Source organism: Podarcis melisellensis, assembly GCF_964234715.1.
Source record: "Podarcis melisellensis genome assembly, chromosome: 15".
Lineage (NCBI taxonomy): Eukaryota > Metazoa > Chordata > Lepidosauria > Squamata > Lacertidae > Podarcis > Podarcis melisellensis.
Window position 1 is genome coordinate 38,099,166 of NC_138532.1, and position 21,707 is coordinate 38,120,872.

A 21,707-nucleotide genomic window follows, 5' to 3' on the forward strand; every position below is an offset into this window, starting at 1 on the left:
AAAAATCACACTTCAGAGTAGATTCACCACTGCACACATTTAAAGCATATTCAGTGCACATTTAAAGCACACCCTCACAGTGATACAATTCCCATTACCAGGGTGAAGCAGCCGCCTCAGGTGGAGGAAGCCCCCAAGGCGGTGCAGCCACTGGCACCCTGCCGCTGCAGGTACTGGCGAAGTGGGGTGGCGGGAGAGGCGGCAGGGCAAAGATGGACATGCTGCCCAGCACCCATAACAAAACACAATTCCCAGAATTCTTTGGGGGAAGCCATATGCTTTTAATGTCTATTGAATGTGCTTCAAATGTACGGTGCATATCTGCCTTTCAGTCTCTTTTGCAGCCCTTGGTTTGAAAGTCACCTGTTCAAAGGATGTTTGAAGGATTCTTTCTTCTTCCCCTTGTCAACACAAGGTGGTGATAGAGATTGGCTTGCAACTTAGCCTTCTTTTTCCTGAAACAGCTGTGATAACTGCGTTGCTGGATATATATTTTTGGAACAGAACGGCTTTGTGAAAACCCAGTTTGGTAGAAATGGACCGTTACTGGATTAGGGATTGAGCTGGATGACTGCTTAGAGGTGGTGAATTTGACTGATGTTGAAGCCTTGCTGGCTACTCCTGAAGAACATGCACACTCTACCTCTAAAGCACATTAGAATATTTAGATTCAGCTTGTTTCAACTGGATCTGACTTCTACTCGGATTCTTTAGAAAAGTGAAGTGTGTTCATATGAGCTTTATTTCTGTGTGTAATGATGGGGCCTGATTTGAGAGAGCAAGGAGAGAAGGGGTCAGAGGAGTTGTGCTCATGATGCTCGCTCAAAAATCCAAATGTGCCCACAGGCTTTAAAAGGTTGTGAATCTCTGACCTTAAGTCTCACTCTGCAGTGACCAAATTCAAAGGAAGCCAAAACCCTGGGGAAACACTTGCACCCCTGGACAGAGATGTACCGTAATCTGTGATGTTGTCTTGCCTTGTTTGCTTTCTGCAAATTATTGAGCCCATCCCACTTTGTAGCTCTTTCTCTTTCCCAGTTCGGATGCTCCTTCGTAGGATTTTGAAATTGCTATCAAAGTTTGATGCATGTTTCACAACATGAATTTCAGCAGTGTAACCAATTAACATGTTGCTGACATAAAAGGACATATTGCTACATAAAGCCCCCCCCCCCCGATGAAAATAATGTAGTCCAGGATATTGTAGTCTCACATAATCTTATGGAGTCTTGCTCAATCTATACAGTGGTACCTCGGGTTAAGATCTTAATTCGTTCTGGAGGTCCGTTCTTAACCTGAAACTGTTCTTAACCTGAGGTACCACTTGAGCTAATGGGGCCTCCTGCCGCTGCAGCGCTGCGATTTCTGTTCTCATCCTGAAATAAAGTTCTTAACCCAAGGTACTATTTCTGGGTCAGCGGAGTCTGTAACCTGTAGTGTCTGTAACCTGAAGCGTCTGTAACCTGAGGTACCACTGTACTCACTTTGATGAGGCCATGAAATAGTGAATTATGTTATATTTTGAAAGCCATTCTGAAAAATGAAAACATTGTTCACTCTCCTACCCCTGGAATTCTAGCTAATGGCTACTGTTCATATGAGAGAGAGATTGAGAGATTAGACACATGTGTCAGAGGTAGTGGTACTGGAAGAGGCAAATATCACCTGTGTCAAAGCAATGATTCTTCAACATCAACTTCGTTGGACTGGTCACGTTGTTCGGATGCCTGATTATCGTCTTCCAAAGCAACTACTCTATTCCAAACTTAAAAATGGAAAGCGTAATGCTGGTGATCAACAAAAGAGGTTTAAAAACTCTCTCAAGGCAAATCTAAAAAAATGTAGTTATAAGCACTGACAATTGGGAAACACTGGCCTGTGAGCGCTGCAGTTGAAGAGCAGCCTTTACCAAAGGTGTCATGGATTTTGAAGACACTCAAACTCAGGACAAAAGGAAGAAATGAACATTTGGCAAACCCTCACCATGACCAACTCCCACCTATGCCCCCACTGTGGAAGGATGTGTGGGTCCAGAATTGGCCCCCACAGTCACCTCTGGACACACCACTAAGACTGTGTTCATGGAAGACAATTTTACTCAGCTATGAGTGATGGCCAAAAAAGAAGAAAACCAGCTTTTCAAAGTCTGGCGGTCTTTGAAAAGCCCCTTTGCCCTCTTAGCACCCTGCTAGGTAATCCTATTGCTCCCCAGAGAGCAGTACTGCCCACTTTGGGAACCACTGATCTACCTGAATATATAAGCTGTTAAGAGAGCCTGGCCGTCCTTGGAAATCCAGTTGTTCACATCAGTCAGCAGAACTAAGCCCACAATAAGCTATTTTAAGCAGCTTAAAGATTGCATCAAATTGCTGCATAAGGATAAATCTTTTCTTTGCCCCAACACTGCTTGGCCAAAAAAAAGCACCTTGCCATTGGGAGTTTCATAACAGGCTATCTGGAAAAGAGCTTCGCAAAGGAAAGGTCTGTAGCTTAGTGATAAAACACCTGCTTGAATGCAGACCACCCCAGGATCAATTCTTCACATCTCCAGAAAGGGCTGAGATAGACTCCTTCCTGAAATCCAGGAGAGCTGCTTCCAGTCAGTGTAGACAATACTGAGCTAGATGGATCAATAGTCTGACTCCGCTCCCAATGTTCCTAGGAGCTGATGCTTTATCTTGAAAAACACGAAATGTTTTTCCAAGTCTCGTCATGGCACCTTGCAGACAAAGCTAAGCTTTCTTGGACTTATGATAACTCTTTATGCATCTGATGAAATGGATTGTGGTTCACAACCATAAGAAATACGTTAGTTTTTAAAGTGCTACTGCACTCTGGGCAGTTTTTGCTGCAACAAACTAACATGGCTGCCCCTCTGGAAATCTGCCCCCCAATCCTTCGGCTCTCTGGTCATTATATGCAAGTGATTTCTTCTTGGCCTATTCTTTATTAATAGTTCTACTGAATTTTTGTTGTTGTAGTTGTAGTATTATTATTCAATTTATATATCACCCTTTATCAAAAGATCCCATTTGGCATCTAACAAGTTCTAACAAGGTTCCTTGTCACTTGTCTTTGTCACATTCTCTAGTCCATGACATTTACACCATAAGAAGGCTGCATACATACCGTACATTTAAAACACATGTGTTGCCCCCCCCAAAAATTCTGGGAACTGTTGCTTGCCAAGGACCCTGGGAATTGTACCTCTTTAAAGGGTAAACTATAGTTCCCAGGATTCTTTGTGGGGAGCCGCATGCATTAAATGTACTTCAAATGTGTGTGTGGGGGGGTGAATGTAGCCTAAATCGATGAGTCTTTCGGGTGTCACAAGACTTTGCTGTTTGTCTTACACTAATCTAACACAACCATCCCTTGTTGGGGGGGGGTTACCCCAAAGCAGCAAGCAGGTATCTCTCTGTTGAAATAAAGCAAAGCTCACTGGTAGAACACGCTTTGAATGGTGTATGCTCCCAAGTTCACAGCCTGGTACGTCTGGTTCAAGGCTGTAAGGGGAGCCTGCCTGCCTGGAGAATACCTTTGCCTGAGACCTTGGGGAGAGCTGCTGTCAGCCGGGAGCAGTTGGTATCTGGCAAGATGATCACGCTCTTGTCACAGCCACAGAAGGAAATTGGGCGTGCACAGTTGATCCCGTGGGCACAGCATACCAGCCAGCAGGACTGGCAAGGATCCAGTGTTGGATGACTGAAGTCCTTGGATGTGGAAATCAAATGTGCTTCATGGTCGGTCTCATTTCTGAAGAGTGGACAGATTCCCTTTGAAAGGAATGGGAACCCCCCCTTCCTTTTCAATAAAAATTGTAGTGAGAGTCTGAGTTGGGGCTGCAGCAGGGTGGGGTGCAGCTAAGGGCAAAAGCTCCCTAATACCCAACATGTGCCCACATGACTGCTTTGATTGGTGGAATTGGCATTACTACAGGTGCCACATAATACCTTGTATAATATCCATAATACCCATTCTGCTTTCGTAAGGACTTGGTGGTTCAGTGTGGCAGCACCTGCACTTTGCAACTCCCTGCCTATTGAGATTAAGCAGGCACTTTTAAAATTTGGTTTTATAAATTAGAAAATGAATAAAAAATAATTGCCCCCCCCCAAGAGAGATCCAGCAGGTACTTTCACTTTTACTCTCTTCAGTGCCTGCTAAAAACATCCTTATTTTGGCTACCCAGATGCTTAGAAAGTTGAGATAATTTAAATCAGTTTCAGCATTTTAAATTTTGTATGTTTTAAAGTAGAGCTGTAAATTTTCCTTGATTTCCTTGATAAACAAGGAAGTCTTCTAAACTGCTTTGAGGGGTTTTTCCCTAATCAAGCAGTATATACCGTATTTTTCCGTGCATAAGACTATATTTTTCCCTAAATTTTTGAAGTTTAAAATAAGGGGTCATCTTATACATGGATAGTGCATAGTGCATTTTCCGAATTTTGGGGTTAAAAAAATAGGGGTCATCTTATACATGGGGGCATCTTATACATGGAAAAATACAGTATATATTTTTAAATAAATAAATAAATAAATAAATAAATAAATAAATAAATAAAAGTTCTCCCCATGCTACATTCACAATACAGTGCTCCCTGCCCCCACAACAAACATTTAAAGCACATGGCTTCCCCCAAAGAATCCTGGGAACCGTAGTTTAAGGGTGCTGGGAATTGTAGCTGTGTGAGGGGGTGAACTACAGCTCCAAGGTTTCTTTGTGGGAAGCTATGACTGTTAAACTGCTATAAATGTGCTTTAAATGTTATGGTGTGGGTGTGAATGAACCTTAAATTCATCATAAACTGGTTTATGGGACGGTCATAGCTCAGGGGCAGAGCATTTGGTCTGAATGCAGAAGGCCCTAGATTTAATCCCTAGTATCTCCAGCTAGGACTGGCAAAGTTCCGTGTCTGAAACCATGGAGAGCTGCTGCCGGTTGGTGCAGACAAGACTGGGGTAGAGGGACCAGGGACCTGCTTTGATATAAGGCAGGTTCCTATGTTCCTTAATTACCTGAGAAATTAATGGAAGGCTTTATGTAATATTAATTGGCTCGGTTTACTGGGCTCCTGCCCAGCCTAAGGACAAACCACAGGTCATCATGCCCTTCTTGTGGGGGTAATCTATTCTGGCCGTAACATGACACACACCCCTTAAACCAAATACAGAACAACCTTGCCCTTTTCCACCTGCAGCTACTTCCAAAGCAAAACCTCCTCCTGCATGCTTCAGCGGCTATGCACATCCTTTCTCCATGTGGCAATGCAGGAATTGGGGGGTCCTGCGGTCCTCCTGGGCTGGGCAAGAACATCAGCCCCAGCCAGCCTGGCCAACACTCAGGGATGAGGGAAGTTGTACACTGAGTGCATCTGGAGAGCCCAAGGGTCCCCACACTTTGGTTAAAATGATAATGCATTGGCTAGTCACTTACCATGTACATCAAGGATCGGAAACCTGTGGCCTCTCCAGGTGTTGTTCAGACTCCGACTCCCATCAGCCACAGCAACCAGCGTAGTCATGGATGAAGGGAGTTGGAGTCCTGTGAGGTCCAGGGTCCAAATCCCTCTTAGCCATGAGCCCTGCTGGGTGACTGTAGGCTGCTCACAGCCTCTCATCCTAACCTACTTCACAGGGTTGTCGTGAGGATGCGCCACTTTGGAGAAAAGGAGGAGAATAATTGCAATGTTAAGTAACTAAATGATACCAGGAAGGCTACAGATATCCTGCAAGGCTCTTCCACACATATATAGTGGTACCTCGGGTTACATACTGAAATATACTCAGAGTCGCAAAGTGATTTCATGCTCTTTATTCAGCTCATAGTGGTGAGGAGGAATGAATGAATGTCCCCTCAAAGTATCTGCTTTATATACATTATTTACACAATGGGCTGCACATGATTGGCTAATTCTGGAATTCTACTGTAAGCCAATCAGGTTGTGGATTCACTTCTATCTGGAGCATGATTGGGTGGTTCCTGCCAACCAATCATACTGCTGCATTGTTCTAAGACCAATCAGACTGCTGCATTATGAATCCTATTGTTCTAGGACCAATCAGACTGCTGCCTTTTGGATCCTATTGTTCTAGGACCAATCAGACTGCTGCAGTTTGGATCCTATTCAATTCAGTACATAACACATACGCTTCAGGTTACAGACTCTGCTAACCCAGAAATAGTACCTCGGGTTAAGAACTTTGCTTCAGGATTAGAAATTGTGCTCCGGCAGCACGGCAGCAGCAGGAGGCCCCATTAGCTAAAGTGGTGCTTCAGGTTAAGAACAGTTTCAGGTTAAGAACGGACCTCCGGAACGAATTAAGTACTTAACACGAGGTACTACTGTATGGGATGATCACGTGGGCTCTAACCATTCCCCCAAATTCTGGGCGGGTAAGTGGATGCTCTGTTCCAGCAGCCGCAGCCAACGTGGTGCTCTCCAGACGTTGCTGAACTACAACTCCCAGTGACCACTGGCTATGCTGGCTGGGGCTGATGGGAGTTGTAGTCCAGCAAAGTAAACTAGAATCACACATTCAGGGTGGGGCACCCCGTTGTCTGCCTCCTCTTGCTTTATTAATCTCTGCGCATCGCCTCCCTTGCAGTTTGCAGCGGGTTAACTCGCGCGCTCTGCCCAGCGGTCTATTATGAAACTGCTGCTGTAACAGTATGGGAATTGCGAAGCTCCTGGCTCCTCCCACCTGAGTCCCGGGAGCCAACGGGAGGGCTCCCAGGGCCGCTCAGGCCACAGCCATCTCCTCATTGGCCACTCCTCCCGGGGCGTCTCTGATTGGTGACACCCCACGGCTTGGTGTGAGCGCGGGCGGCCAATGAGCGCGGCGCGTTTGCTTGCTCTTGCTTGCTGCTGCTGCAAGGGGACGCGGAGGCTGGGAAAGTGGGTGGCAAGCGAGTGGCTGATGGATGGAGGGTCAAAGGTGATTGATCTGGAGTAACCGGCTTCCCATCACACCACTCCGGTGTCTGATGTTGCTTTCAGCAAACAAACAGACGAGAGAGAAAAAATCAGAATAAAATAAGGAGTGGAGGAAGGGGGGGGGGAATAAAGGAGGAGTTTTAAATTATTATCCTTTTTTTCCCTCTCCCCCTCTTCCTTTCAAAGAGATGGGAGGGACTCCGGCATTGAGTGGGAAGGAGGAGGAGCTTTAGGCTGGTGTGTTACACGCACAGGCACCACGCAGACTCTCGCCCTGAATGGGAGAGTGCCTGCCAACCATCTCTTCTGCAGCAGCAACAGGAGGAGCAGCGCCGCCAGCCTGCTGCGCCGGGCCTGGAGGCTTCGGGGGCATCCCTTCTTTCTCCGCAGAGAGCACCTGGAGGTGAGCACCACGTGGGCAGCAGCCCTTTTGGGTGTCGGGTACCAGTGTGCAGCCATGGTAGCCTTACAATGAAAGAAACGGGAGGTCAGACCCTGGTTTCTTTCTTTCCCTTCCCAGCACCATCCCCGTCTCCTCCTCGTTTCCAGCCCTAGTCCATCTTGCGTGGTTTGAGTGCACAAGGAAGTGGGTCACTGTTGCATGTGTGTCCTCTGTATTGGGGGTGTTTTGGGGTCTAGATCTTGAGGGCGGGGAGGACGGCTCCCTGATGAACGAGGAGATAGGGGAAAGTGCTTTTTAATCACAGCCTGTGCCTGAGTATTTGCCCTGTACACATTCACCCCCCTCCCATAGCTGTCACCGTTTCCCTTTTTTAAAGGGAAATTCCCTTATTCCGAATAGGATTCCTCGCAAGAAAAGGGAAAAGTTGACAGCTATGCCCCCTCCCCAGACCCTGAGAACTGTGGTGTTACCCTCACAGAGCTACAGTGCCCAGCACCCTTAACAAACTACAGTACCCAGGATACTTTGTGGGGGATGTAATATGCTTTAAATGTATGGTGTGTACACAGCCACATACACAGCAGTCTGCCAGGATTTGGTCTCTGGCGCCTAAGCAGTTCTGCTTTAAAAATTCTCACGGAGATTGCTACTTCCTGAGGATTGAGTGGAAGGGGAGAGGAAATAAGATGCTCCCCCCCCCCCCGTGGAATGCGGATGGGATCCCTAATGAAGGGAGCAGCAAGAATTATTTCCCAGTGCAGGAAACCACTAGGGCAAGGAGGAGGACTGTGATGATAGCACAATATATTTATTGTAAGCAGTAAATCTCCAGTTTATTCTAAGCAGGGATGGGGAACCTTTGTTCTTCCAGATGTTGGTGGACTCCCGACTCCCATCAGCTCCAACAGCCTGGCCAGCAGTCAGGGATGATTTGTAATCCAACATCTGGAAGGCCACCGATAGGAACATAGCAAATTGTCTGAGCTTCCTATCTTAGTGTACACTGACTAGCAGAGGTTCTTCATGGTTTTAGATGCTGGACATTCCCAGTTCATCCTGGAGATGCCAGGGATTGAACCTGGGACCTTTGTGTGCAAAGCGCATGCTGTATCCACAGAGCTATGGCCAGTGTTAGAAATTCAGATATATAAGCTAGGTGCCAAATGGCTCTTTAAAACAAGGTTACAGTCACCAAAACAGAATGCCTAGTTGCCATTTTGGGGTCAGACGGCTCAAAAGTCTTATTTTCAATACAACCTTTTGGTTCCTGAAATGCATTCTGCTTGTGCAGATAAAATATAACAGAATTCTACAGGATATGTTGCTAGTGTGTGAAAATAGTCAAGATCCAAGGATCTTGCATGCACCTCCAGATGGTGGAGACGTCAGGTGCCATCTGGGCACCTGGGCACATTCGCTTGGTTCCAAGTGCCCAATAGCCAGGTGCAAAATGCACTTGGTAGCTGGCGAATTTCTAACGCTGGCTATTGCCCTTCCCCAAGATGTTCCCCACTCCTTTTGTAACTCTGGCATTTGATACTGGAGAGAGATTTTTAAGGAAAAATATCCCCCCACCACCCATCTTCTGATTGTATTTCTTAAAAACAGATATTGTTGTAACCTATCCTGGGACCTTCTAAGAAATCAAAATAATAATAATTCCACAACTTAGAAGCCCCCACAGAGAAAGCCATCTTCTAAGCCCCTGTATACCAATAGGCACCCCCCTCTAGCTGTCTTAACATCTGCAGGGGTCTGTAGTGCAGGATATGTTCTTTCAGATACAGGCAGCCACCGTTTTAGGTACCCATGAGATGTCTGTGACCACATGCGTGCGCATCGCATCGAACACAAAAGTGATCCAATAATGTGTCAAAAACTCACAAAAGGTGGAACGAGGATGGGTTGTTTGCAGGCTTTTTCAATGGGTTTCAAATATACACGATTTCACTTAAACGTGTGGTGCCTTGGAATGTAACCTCAACATAAGTTTGGAGTTGTGTGTATTTGGGGCCTAACTTGTTGAGGGCTTTAAATGCTGATATATAATAATAATAATAATAAATAATGAGGATGATGATAAGAATAAGTTCAGAGTAGGTGCACAACGGTGTGGCTATGGTGATGATGGGGACAGACTGGCCGGGGTCTGCATCTGCCCACTGAACAAGATTGCAGGGTACATATATTCCGTGTGAATTTGCTTGAAATGACCACCTCTCCCTCCCCCCCCCTTTTGGCTATTTTTATTAAGGTCTGCCCTGAGGTCAGGTAATCCTTACTGTGTTTAAAATGATTAAATAGGTTTGGGGTTTTCTGCTGGTCCCCATGATTAAAATCTCAAGCCTGCTAGAACAGTTGCCTTATATGCTTTCAGACTTGGGACTCACCTTTAGTGTAAGCATGCATTTTGCTGGACAGGGGGGCCCTGTATCACAAATTTTGGATGCTGTATATTTTCATGAAAAATAGTTCTTCTCTTGCAACACTTGAGAGTGGGTCCTGACCATAGCTGTCAACCTTCCCTTTTTTTGTGGGAAATTCCCTTATTCCAGCGCCGTTTCCCGCTGCTTCCCGCTGCTCTCCCGGATTGTTAGATATCCTGTAGACTGTCCCCGGGACAGGTGAAGCTGCTGATCGCTTATTTTTGAGGCTGCTGATCCCTTATTTTCAAATCTGAAAGTTAAAACAAAAAAAATTCCTTCCAGTAGCACCTTAAAGACCAACTAAGTTAGTTCTTGGTATGAGCTTTCGTGTGCATGCACACTTCTTCAGATACACTGAAGAAGTGCATGCACACTTCTTCAGATACATGTGTATCTGAAGAAGAGTGCATGCACACGAAAGCTCATACCAAGAACTAGTTGGTCTTTAAGGTGCTACTGGAAGGAATTTTTTTTGTTTTGACTATGGCAGACCAACACAGCTACCTATCTGTAACTAAATCTGAAAGTTGACAGCTATGGTCCTGACCTGCATCCTGAAGACCAGTGGCCCAGACACACAATAGATTCAAATAATAGATTTGGCAGGTTCCTAATCTAACCCAGTTAGGAAACAGGAAATCCAGATTCGAGGTTGTATGGCCTCTCCTTGAAGGCAACAAGGAAGGGAGAGAGCCCACTCGCCCTGCTTAGCTGCTCTTATCTTCAAGATGCAGTTTGTAATGTTCAACCCAAAATCTACCCTCTTGTAATTTTCAGCCTGTGAGATCTAGTAGATGTTAGCAAATGGGCTATTGGATTTGGGTAAGGAAGCCCTGTGGACCTTGCCTAGTTCAGCTGTGAACTTGCTGGGTTAGTCTTAAGAAAGCCACCATCTCTTGGGATATTTTGTGGGTTAAGTGTTTGAGCTATGAGCCAGGAAGTCTTAGATTCAGATCTCACCCCAGCCGTGACCTCCAATATTCGCCGGGTTCCTGGTCACCATATCTGTAATAGAACTGTGAGTATCAAAGCCTGAACTTAGAGGAGTTGAACAGAGTTAAGCATGTTGACACTTAAAGAAAAAAGAAAAAGGTCATAGAATTTTCTAATAATTGTTGTTCGGTCAACTACTGATCTATGTCACTGGCTCCTTCCTTTCTACAAACGTCCTGCAGTTCTAAAGTCTCCAAAGAACAGTTTCATTCTTCTGGAAGAACCACAGGTAATCCAGAGAGGTAGCAATGTTAAGCCTTTATAGTGTCACAAGACTCTTGGCTGTTCTTGCTGCAGCAGACTAAGCAATTTACTGCAGCATAAACTTATCAAGCAGCAGAGCCCGCTTCAGCTACACAAAGTGTTATTCATCATTAAAAGTTAGCAATAAATGTTGTATTGAATAGCAACAAGTGGGAACAGCAACAAAACGTTGCAGTTTGTGGTGTGCTTCTGCTTGGCGTGCCAGCCAGCCAGTCTTCCTAAACTGAGCCCCAAGGCCTCTCATAGAAGCAGAGCAAGCTGCCTTTTGCAGAGTTAGATCATTGGACTACGTAGCTCAATATTGTCTACACTGAGTGGCAACATCTCTCTAAGACGGGCTTCCTCAACCTCGGCCCTCCAGATGTTTTTGGCCTACAACTCCCATGATCCCTAGCTAGCAAGACCAGTGGTCAGGGATGATGGGAATTGTAGTCTCAAAACATCTGGAGGGCCGAGGTTGAGGAAGCCTGCTCTAAGATCTCAGACTAGGAACCTGGAATCTTTTGCATGCACTATAGATGTCCTACTGCTGAGCTGAGACCCTTCTCACAGTGGTGGTTTTACCTGATGCCCTAAAACCTTGGCTCTCTTTCAACCTCCTTTTCTCGGGTGGCACTGTGGGTTAAACCACAGAGCCTAGGGCTTGCAGATTAGAAAGTCGGTGGTTCGAATCCCCGCGACAGGGTGAGCTCCCATTGCTCGGTCCCTGCTCCTACCAACCTAGCAGTTCGAAAGCACGTCAAAGTGCAAGTAGATAAATAGGTACCACTCTGGCAGGAAGGTAAACGGCGTTTCCATGCGCTGCTCTGGTTCGCCAGAAGCAGCTTAGTCATGCTGGCCACATGACCCGGAAGCTGTACGCCGGCTCCCTTGGCCAATAAAGCGAGATGAGTGCCGCAACCCCAGAGTTGTCCGCGACTGGACCTAGCGGTCGGGGTCCCTTTACCTTTACAGTGGTACCTCTGGACGCGAACAGGATCCATTCCGGAGCCCCATTCACATCCTGAAGCAAACGCAACCCGCGTCTGCACATCTGTGCGTGTGCGGGTCACGATTCGCCGCTTCCGCGCATGCGTGCGACATCATTTTGTGCATCTGCACGAGTGGCGAAACCTGGAAGTAACGTGCTCTGTTACTTCTGGGTCGCCGCGGAGCGTAACCTAAAAATGCTCAACCTGAAGCACATTTAACCTGTAGTTCTATGTGTTGCAATGGAGAAAGGATTAAAACCTGACTGCCCTGCCTTCATCTAAGTTCAGTATTTGCTATCCCGCTGAAGGCGTGTGTTGCAGCGGAAACTTCAATCTTATCTGAGCATTGAACCAGACATTTAAATCTCCACCCACTAGTTCCTTTGCAGGGTTGGCCAATCACTGCTTTTGCAAAGGGGCACTCTTGACTCCCTTGATTTCCATCCAAATGACTTGCAAGGCACAACATTGCACATGCTTTCTGGATTGCGATACAAGATGGCACATGCACACAGGCTTTAGCATCCCTAGTTGACCCTGATAGGTTGGCACTTCCCTGCAAAGGAGGATTGAACTCAGGAGTGGGGGAGATGTGCCCCTCCAGTTGTTTTTGGACTAACAGAGCCTTCCCTCAGCCTGTTGCCCTGTGCTGGCTCATGAGAATTGTACTCCAAAAGAGACAGAGGGCGCCATGTTGGGGAAGGCTGGCTTTCCAGAGCATTGTGTGAGTTTCTCCTTGTCGTGTGACTCTAGGATGGGTGGTTTGCTCTGAGCCAAGGGAGGGAAAAGATTAAAAGTACTTCAGTGGGTGGGTGCAGGGAGGCGAGATACTTTGTCGCAGTTCTTAAAGTCAATAATATGGGTGTTGTGATATTGGCTACGTCACAGTGTGTTGTAATCCCCGTTAGCCTGTGCAATCCTTTAGTTGGGATGTGGGGTTGAACAGGTTGGATGTGTGCCTTGATATTTCACTCGCTGATTAAAAAACCCACACATGATTAAATAGAGGGCTGAGGGATTTGCGTTGGTCTTGCTCAGTTTGTCCAAAATATTTCCCGCTTTGGAGGACAACCCACATAGGGCAGCCATCAGCATGGTAATAAAATAGTCCTAAAGTGTCACAATCTGCCGTATGGAGTTTCTCTTTTGTGCATCATACCTGCTGGAAGGGATGTGAAGGCTGGGGCGTGCCTGTAGGCTTATTTCTATTTATGACATCTTGTACCTGCAGGTCTCAGGACGGTTGCAGCATAAAACCATCATATAAAAACACAAAATACATAGTAAAAATAAAAACAAAAACAACCCGATACTCCCCCCCTCCAACACATTTTTAAAGGGATGTCAATCAGACAAAAGCCTGGTTAAAGAAGAACATTTTTGCCTGGCACCTAAAGGTGTACAGTGGTACCTCGGGTTACAGACGCTTCAGGTTACAGACGCTTCAGGTTCAGACTCTGCTAACCCTGAAATAGGGTTAAGAACTTTGCTTCAGGATGAGAACAGAAAACGTGCAGCGGCAGCAGCGGGAGGCCCCATTAGCTAAAGTGGTACCTCAGGTTAAGAACAGTTTCAGGTTAAGAATGGACCTCCGGAACGAATTAAGTTCTTAACCAGAGGTACCACTGTATAACGAAGGTGCCAGCTGAACCTCCCTTGGGAGAGTATTCCACCAATGGGGAGCTGCTGCCGAAAAGGCACGTTCTTGTGTTGGCACCCTCTGGACCTCTCATGGTGGAGGCACACGAAGAAGGGCCTCAGAAGATAATGATATATTGCAGTTTGAGACACAGTCCACATCCGTGCTATACAATTAAAGCAATACACTACTACTTTAGTACAGTGGTGCCTCGGGTTAAGTACTTAATTCGTTCCGGAGGTCCTTTCTTAACCTGAAACTGTTCTTAACCGAAGCACCACTTTAGCTAATGGGGCCTCCTGCTGCCACCGCACAATTTCTCTTCTCATCCTGAAGCAAAGTTCTTAACCTGGGTTAGCGGAGTCTGTAACCTGAAGCGTATGTAACCTGAGGTACCACTGTATCATCATTACATCATGGCTTCCACCAAAGAATCATGGGAACTGTAAATTTTTAAGGGTCTTGAAATCTGTGAGGAGACCCCTGTTCCCCTCACAGAGCTACTGTTCTACTTGTAGCAGAACATCTTTGCAGCCATGAAGATTAGAAGTATTCTTGCATTTATTTATTTATTTGGTAAGTTGAGATTCTTGGGCAGCTGAATTCTTTGCTCAGTATTACACTCTGTGCTCTCATAGAATCCTGGGGGTAGGGACATGCCAGAGGTAAAAGCGGGCACAGTAAAAATTACCTTTCTACCCCCCCCACCACACACTTACACCCCATTCTCTATAAATCATCCAGTTCAAAGACCCATCCCAGCTAGGCAAAAACACTCTGGGTGCCAAGCAGGGCCACTGAAGGGTGTGATCTGGGGAAAACCCCAAGGGCCAGATAGAGAGGTGCCGAGGGCCTGAGGTTCTCTCACTCTTGGCTTAAGCATTCTAAACCTGATCTCTTCATAGGACTGTGGCAGCAAGTCTTGGGAAAGACCTTGGGTGGGAGCCCGGCTTAGGGCTTTAGCAGAGCCGTGTGGGTGACCCAGAGTGGGATCAGGAGGCCTTTCTGGGTGTGGGTTTGTGTCTCGCAATGGCTGACAAGTGGGCGGAGTATGGCTGCAACATGTGTAGGATGGAGGCTCTGCTGGCACGGCTGGGCAACAGGCACATGTTGGTGCTTGCTGCAGCTCTTGGCTCATCTGTGGATTTGCACTCGTACAGTTGTGAAAAGGAAGTGTTACTACCTGGATGAAGAGGAGTAAGGTTCTTTAAATTTTTGTATGTTCTTTTCCTCCAGGGAGCTGCTTACTCATTGCCACCGCCTTTCCTCCCAGCAGCTCGCTATTATTCATTACTATTAAGAATTTTAATCAATATCAATTATTATTTTAAACATTTTAAAATGTTTAAGAAAAAATAATGAGGTATAAATATTGATGTGTAAACTTGGTTAAGTTAAAATTGATCTTTTTTTAAATGGCTAAATTAAATGAAAATAAGGTTTGTAAGTATAAATTGAGGAAATGGAAGAAAGAAGAAAAATAAAATAATAATAAGTTAGAATAAATTAAATTAAGTTAAAATGGAGAAGTAAATTAAGGATTTGCTGAGCCAATAGTTTAAGTTGGAATACAAGAAGGGGAGGTGTGAGGAGGTCTGAGAAACAAGTTAAAAGAAAATAAGTATTTGAACTTTCAGGTGTTTTTAATTGTTTCTATTTTTAAGTTTTGGATTTTCGTATTTTTTTGTTTATTTTTGTCTTTGTTGTTATATGTGTTGTTGTTTTTTGAAAATGCTAATAAATATTCATTTTTTAAAAAACCAATATCAATTATTATTACCACTGTTAATAATTATTTATTAATTGCCTTCCACTCACATCTTGAGGTGATGTATACAATACAGACAAAAACGGTAGAAGAGTAGCTAGGGATAACACAGAAGCATATTAATCTAAAAGCAATGCCCAGTACATACCTGCGGCAGACATCCATTCATCCAGCTGGGAAAGCTTTTTGGAAGGAAAAAATGTCTTCAGTTTGTTATGGAAAGTGCAGATACAGTGGTACCTGGGGTTACATACGCTTCAGGTTACAGACTCCGCTAACCCAGAAATAGTACCTCGGGTTAAGAACTTTGCTTCAGGATGAGAACAGAAATCGTGCTCTGGTGGCGCGGCAGCAGCAGGAGGTCCCATTAGCTAAAGTGGTGCTTCAGGTTAAGAACAGTTTCAGGTTAAGAACGGTCCTCCGGAACGAATTAAGTACGTAACCAGAGGTACACTGTAGTGGGCTCCAGCCACATCCCTAAAGAGATGCTGTTCCGCAGAAAGCCCTTCTCTGAGCTGCTGCTCCATGATTCTTCCATTTCGCATCTTATCCTCGCAGCAGTCCTGTGAGTCAGCTGCTGCTAGGAAGCCCACAAGGCACATCATTGCCACTTGTGATCCAGGTCTTTCCCCATTACCTGGTACTGAATCATTTTAACCAGCGATGCCAGAGTTCACACCTGAGAATCTTCTTGTGCAAAGCAAGTGCTGCAGCGCTGAGTTGTGTTCCCTCCCCTAATAATAATAATAATAATCTTTATTTATACCCCGCCCTCCCCAGCCAGAGCCAGGCTCAGGGCGGCCGATACTAGTAAAATTACAATAAAAACATAATAGACAAAAAAAACCCCATTTAAAATACAGGTTAAAATGCAATTTAAAATGCAGCCTTATTTTAAAAGTAGCCCATTGATCAAAACCATAAGGGGAGGGAAACATAAGGGTCAGACTGAGTCCAAACCAAAGGCCAGGCAGAATATATCGGATCCAGATCAGTCTATTTTTGCCCACCTGGCCCAGTTTTGCTCTCCTCCGAATCACAGCAACTCTCCAGTGTTTTAGGCAGAGGACTTCTACAGTCTGACCTGCAAATGGTGGGGATTGAACCTGGGACCTTTTGTCTGCAAAGCAGATGCCCTCCCTCCAAGCTGTCAATTCCTATGGAGACATTTCTGATCTTAGCCTAATTATTGCAGTTGCTTTTTGTTTTGGCAAAGGCTCTTGATTTCACCGTGCATTCCTGTTCTTCCAGACTGACTTTCCGCTGCTTCTAATTTTCCTGCCTCTCTCTGTGTGTCTCTTCCTTTTCAGTTACTTCTGGCAGTGGATAACGAACCAAATAACAAGGATCACAAGAGGTCAGCGCCTGCTTTTATTTGCTGCTGTTACTTGTATAGGGAAGCTTTTTAGTATGTAATGTTTTTATATCTGTTGGAAGTCGCCAAGAGTGGCTGGGGCAACCCAGTCAAATGTGCGGGGTACAAATAAGAAAATTATTCTTGTTATTATTTTTGAATTATGGATGCACTTTGTCAGGACTGTGTTGTACAACCCTGGTTTTTAAAAAACCAAGATGACCAAAATTCTGTACCTAGGACATCACAAATTCTCTAATATTTGTGTGTGTGTGTGTGTGTGTGTGTGTGTGTGTAACCATAGAATTGTAGAGTTGAAGGGATCCTGAGGATCACCTAGTCCAACCCCCTGCAATGTAGGAATCTCAACTAAATCATTCATGACAGATGGCCATCCAACCTCTGCTTTAACCTCTGCCGCGTGCTCTGTCCTTTCCCCCCACTTCCCACAAGAGCCGTGCGAAGCCTCTGCAGGGCAGTGGGGAGCCTTCGTCCCGCTGCCCTACGGAGGCTTCGCGGGGCCTGTCCAAAAGCCAGAATATCTAGAGGGAGGGCTGTGCAGCTCTAGCTGGTCTAGCTTTGCACGAAGCCTCCGCAGGGCATGGGGAGCCTTCATCCCCGTGCCCTGCGAAGGCTTCGCGGGGCTATCCAAAAGCCAGAATAGGTAGAGGGAGCGCTGCGCTCTAGCTTCGGGCGTACCTGTGCAAAGCCTCCAGAGGGCAGCGGGGTGCCTTCATCCCGCTGCCCTCCGAAGGCTTTGCACAGCTAAGCCAGAAGCTAGAACAGCGAGACGGAGTGCTGCGCAGCGCTCCCTCTCCCTGTTCTGGCTTCTGGCTTAGCCACACAGCCTGCATTCGCTCCATAAGACGCACACACATTTTCCCTTACTTTTTTTGGGGGGGAGTGCACCTTATAGAGCGAAATATACGGTACCTATTAAAAGCCGAATAAAATTATAAATCCTGCAAAATGACTGAATATATATATGTGTAATGATTTGTATATATTGCAGAATTCCACTATCATAGGGGCAACTGGTGAATTGGGGGGAGATACAGTTCCAAGTGCTGCTAGAATAAGTGGCTGATGGTTAGCTTAATCAAAGCATTTGAAGGTTGTAGTTTATGTGACCAATTAGAAGCAATCTGTAGAGCATTCTTTTAAAGGCTCTCCCAGTTTTTGCCATGGCTGGTGTCAAGGTAAATCTGCAAAAAGCTCAGATTTTTTTTTCTTCCCCCTTCACTCTTAGTGGTGCAAACCTACTTTGGGGGCACGATGGGCGATCCCTTGCCGGAGGACAAGCCCCTGGAGCTGAGTGTGCACTCTCGCTTCATCATTGGCTCCGTGTCGGAGGATAACTCTGAGGATGAGACGAGCTCCTTGGTGAAAATCGACTTGTTGGAGGACAAAGAGCAGTCCTTGTCTCCTGTCTCCGTCAGCTCAGACTCCCTTTCTGACCTCGGTCCTTCCAGTGTCCAAGACAGCTTGCCTAATCATATGAGGTACAAAAAAGCATTCAATCCTTTCTCTTTTCACATTCTTCTGTCTTACTGCAATTGTTAATCCTTAAAGGAGGGATGGAGAGCTGGTCATCTGCCAGATAATGTACGGTAATAGTTTATATTACACTTTATTGTTCCTGCGTTTACCGTACTTTTACGTGTATAAGACTAGGTTTTTTTACTCTAAAATAATAAAAAACAGGGGTCATCTTATACATGGGGTCATCTTCCTCTGTTTTCATAAATTTGAGTCCCAAAAAATAGGGGTTGTGTTATAGATGGGGTTGAGTTATACATGGAAAAATATGATATATTGTATCTTTGGACTTATGGTAAGAGACTCTCCTTTTTTGGTAGTAAACAACTCGTAAGTCAAATTAATAATTGTTAGAGCCTTCTTTGACTGAGGCCCAGGTGACGACTCCCTGTCTTTTGGCTTATAGGAATATTTGTATTTCACTTGTGGCGTTGCTTTTGACCCCCCCCCCCCTTGCTGCCATGGATAATTTTATGTGCTATTTAACTCTGTTTCCACCCAAGAACTCAGGAAGGGCCTGGCTGCTTGATCAGGCTAATGGCCCATTTTGCCCAGCATCTTTTAGCCAACCAGATTCCCAAAAGCAAGACCTGATCTTTTGCACGAGCCCATCCACTCTCGGGCTTCTCGGTGTCATCTTTCTGATCTTCTCCAAGGTGGAGAGCCAGTTCTGCTGAGTGGCAGAAAGTTATGAGGGGGAGCCAAGAGCTACTTGAAATGCGTGGCTCTGGCATGCCCAAAGTGTGGAACGGAAAGCACTTTTTTTGTGCGCAGTTAGGATACAGCCTTGAACACCTCTTTCTCAATTTGTTTGCTTTTGGCTTTTAGTGGTGGCAAAGCCCTCTCCCCTTAGTGCAGACCTGCTTAGCTCGTGCCCTGCCAAGCCAAACACAGCCACCCATCCCATCCACTGCCAGGCATTTCTCAGCCCTTTAGGTGTTGCAATTTCAGGTAACCTGGGCAAGGTTTCCCCATAACCCCCTTCTCGTAATTTTCCATAGCTTTGATAGAGCTTGTCTGCCGGGAAACCTTTGCAGTTGCAAGCAGTATTTATGGCAAGATCTCATTTAGCCACCCTGATTCCATAACGAGCACAAATCATAATGAATACATAACAAAAAGGGTGTTTGGAGGGTCCCATCGTTTTCCTAAGCACTTGTTTCCTAAGCACTTCCGTGGGAGAGGGCTGGTATTTCTTAATTTTCTCTTTTTGCTCCAGGTTGGTATTTTTAAATGTGCAGATGCTCTTTCAATTTGCAGGATGCTGAAGTTGGCATGACATCCTTTGCTTAAATGGGGAAAATGCAAAACCAGGACTTAACGGTGGTGTGTTGTTGTTGTTGTTTAAAAAGGTCTTCTATGTGGCAGAATCCTGTTGTTGGCTTCTGTGTGGCGCATCCTGTAGTTGGCATTGCAAATAAGCTAGGCAGTGCACTGCTGAGTTCTATAAAAAAATGCTACATCACTGATAGCATCCAGCATCATGCCGTTGTGCTGAGATTGACGGGGGCTCCTCTCTGTGATGTGTGTCAGGTATGTCTCTAGAACAGACAGCCTTCCTGGGCCATTTAGAGACCAGAAAGGGACGAGAGGCGCTTACAGCTTGCATCTCCTTGTGATCCTTGTGTAGCTGTGTGTTTTGCAGTTTCTGAATCTCGTGTGTGGCCAATAGGCACTGAAGCCCTTTGGTTTTCCTGCCCGACATTTTCTTCAGCACATGCTCAGGGTATGTTGATTGGGCATTGTTGTTGTTGTTGTTGTTGTTGTTGTTGTTTTGTAACTGGTGTTTTGCTGTGCTGTTTTCCTAGGAAGGGTGCCAGCAGCTGAACTGTATTTGTCCTTAAGACACCACAACTGATTTAAAATGCATCTACAGAGCAGATGGGAGAGGTTCCGGCATCTTCAGGTCGGGCTGGAAATGTCCCTTGCCTGAAAACAGGAAAGCCGCTGCCTGTCAATTTAGATCAGGGGTCAGCAAACTTTTTATCAGGGGGCCGTCCCTCAGACCATGTGTTGGGCCGGAGTATATTGGGGGGGGGAATGAACAAATTCCTATGCCCCACAAATAACCCAGAGATGCATTTTAAATAAAAGCACACATTCTACTCATGTAAAAACATCAGGCAGGCCCCACAAATAACCCAGAGATGTATTTTAAATAAAAGGACCATTATACTCATGTAAAAACACGCTGATTCCCGGACCATCCGCAGGCCGGATTTAGAAGGCGATTGGGCCGGATTCGGCCCCCGGGCCTTAGTTTGCCTACCCATGGTTTAGACGATGCTGAGCTAAATGGACTAGTGGGTCTGACTCATTGTATGACAGCTGCTTCTGTGCCTAGTTCTGATCTGGAGAAGGGCATATTGAAGGTGGACTTTGGTCTAGAAATCTGGAGAGTCACTAACAGTTAGTATAGTATTGAGCTAGATGAACCATCAGTTTGATTCTGTCTCAGGCTGCTTGCTATGTTCCTATGGCCCCTTGTTTCAGGAGAAGGGCCCAGAATTAGTCCTGGATCAGGCAGTGGGTGATGGGAGGGAACCCTTTGCCTGAGACCCTGAAGGACTGCTGCCAGCCAGAGTAGATAGCTTTATAAAGCAGCTTCTTAGGCTCACAACCAGAAAGGGGAAACAAAATAAAAATCCTCAGAGAGAGAGAGAGGAAGGAATGAACACTAATAATATAAATAGAGGCAGCAGTCATTTTACGTGGGGGTTCAGTTCCTGGCTCCTGTGAGTGACAGCGGAGTGCGCATAAGCCCGCCCACCCCGCCTTGTTACACCCCTCCCCTGTTCTGCCTTCTTCCGGGTTCAAAATGGCCCACGTGTCAATGACCACACGTCAGCTGGACATTTGGAAAACGTTTGCGGCCTGTACAAATTCTCCCTAAGATGGCTTGCAGAAAGGCCGTACCGCAGTGGCAGAACATCTGCTTTGCATGCAGAAGACTCTAGGCTCAATCCCTAGTATCTCTAGTTAATTGGAGCAGGGCAACCCCAGGCTTTCAGGCAGAGGCCACTCTCAGCCCTGCCTGCAGATGCCAGGGATTGACCCTGGCGCCCTCTGCTTGTTATAGCAATGGCATATTACATATTCTTATTAATAATATTAATTCTTTCAGCACCTTTTGAAGATGCCCAGCTTTATGGTGGCAGGGTTTTGTTTTGTTTTGTATGAGCTGCCAGAGCTTAAAGTGGGTCCTTCCAATCCATTAAAGTTTCTGCTGCGATGAATCTTCTTTTGTCTTCCCGGAGACTCTTTTTGTGCCCGGTACCAAGTTTTGAGGAGCGCTATACAATCCTTTCTCCTGGAGGAGTCTCCAGGTCTTGCCATGGTCACAGCGCTTGTCCAGCCTCTCTGCCCGTCCCTGCATAAGCCCCATTACATAACCTTGATATCTTTTCCCTCT

The 21,707-nt window shown here is 45.8% G+C and overlaps 1 protein-coding gene across 5 annotated transcripts in view; it reads left to right on the forward strand.

Annotated features, from left to right (window-relative positions):
* The first annotated feature begins 6,885 nt into the window (after positions 1-6,885).
* ACACA (acetyl-CoA carboxylase alpha) overlaps positions 6,886-21,707 on the forward strand; it is a 173,759-nt gene continuing 158,937 nt past the window's right edge. For 4 of the 5 annotated variants that reach the window (XM_081890126.1, XM_081890128.1, XM_081890127.1 and 1 more), the window contains exons 1-3: positions 6,886-7,341; positions 16,713-16,759; positions 18,006-18,258. In XM_081890126.1, coding sequence (XP_081746252.1) covers positions 7,217-7,341; positions 16,713-16,759; positions 18,006-18,258 — 425 coding nt within the window. In that variant the 5' untranslated portion in view covers positions 6,886-7,216. The remainder of the gene's footprint in view (positions 7,342-16,712; positions 16,760-18,005; positions 18,259-21,707) is intronic. The other variant, XM_081890131.1, reaches the window with a different exon arrangement.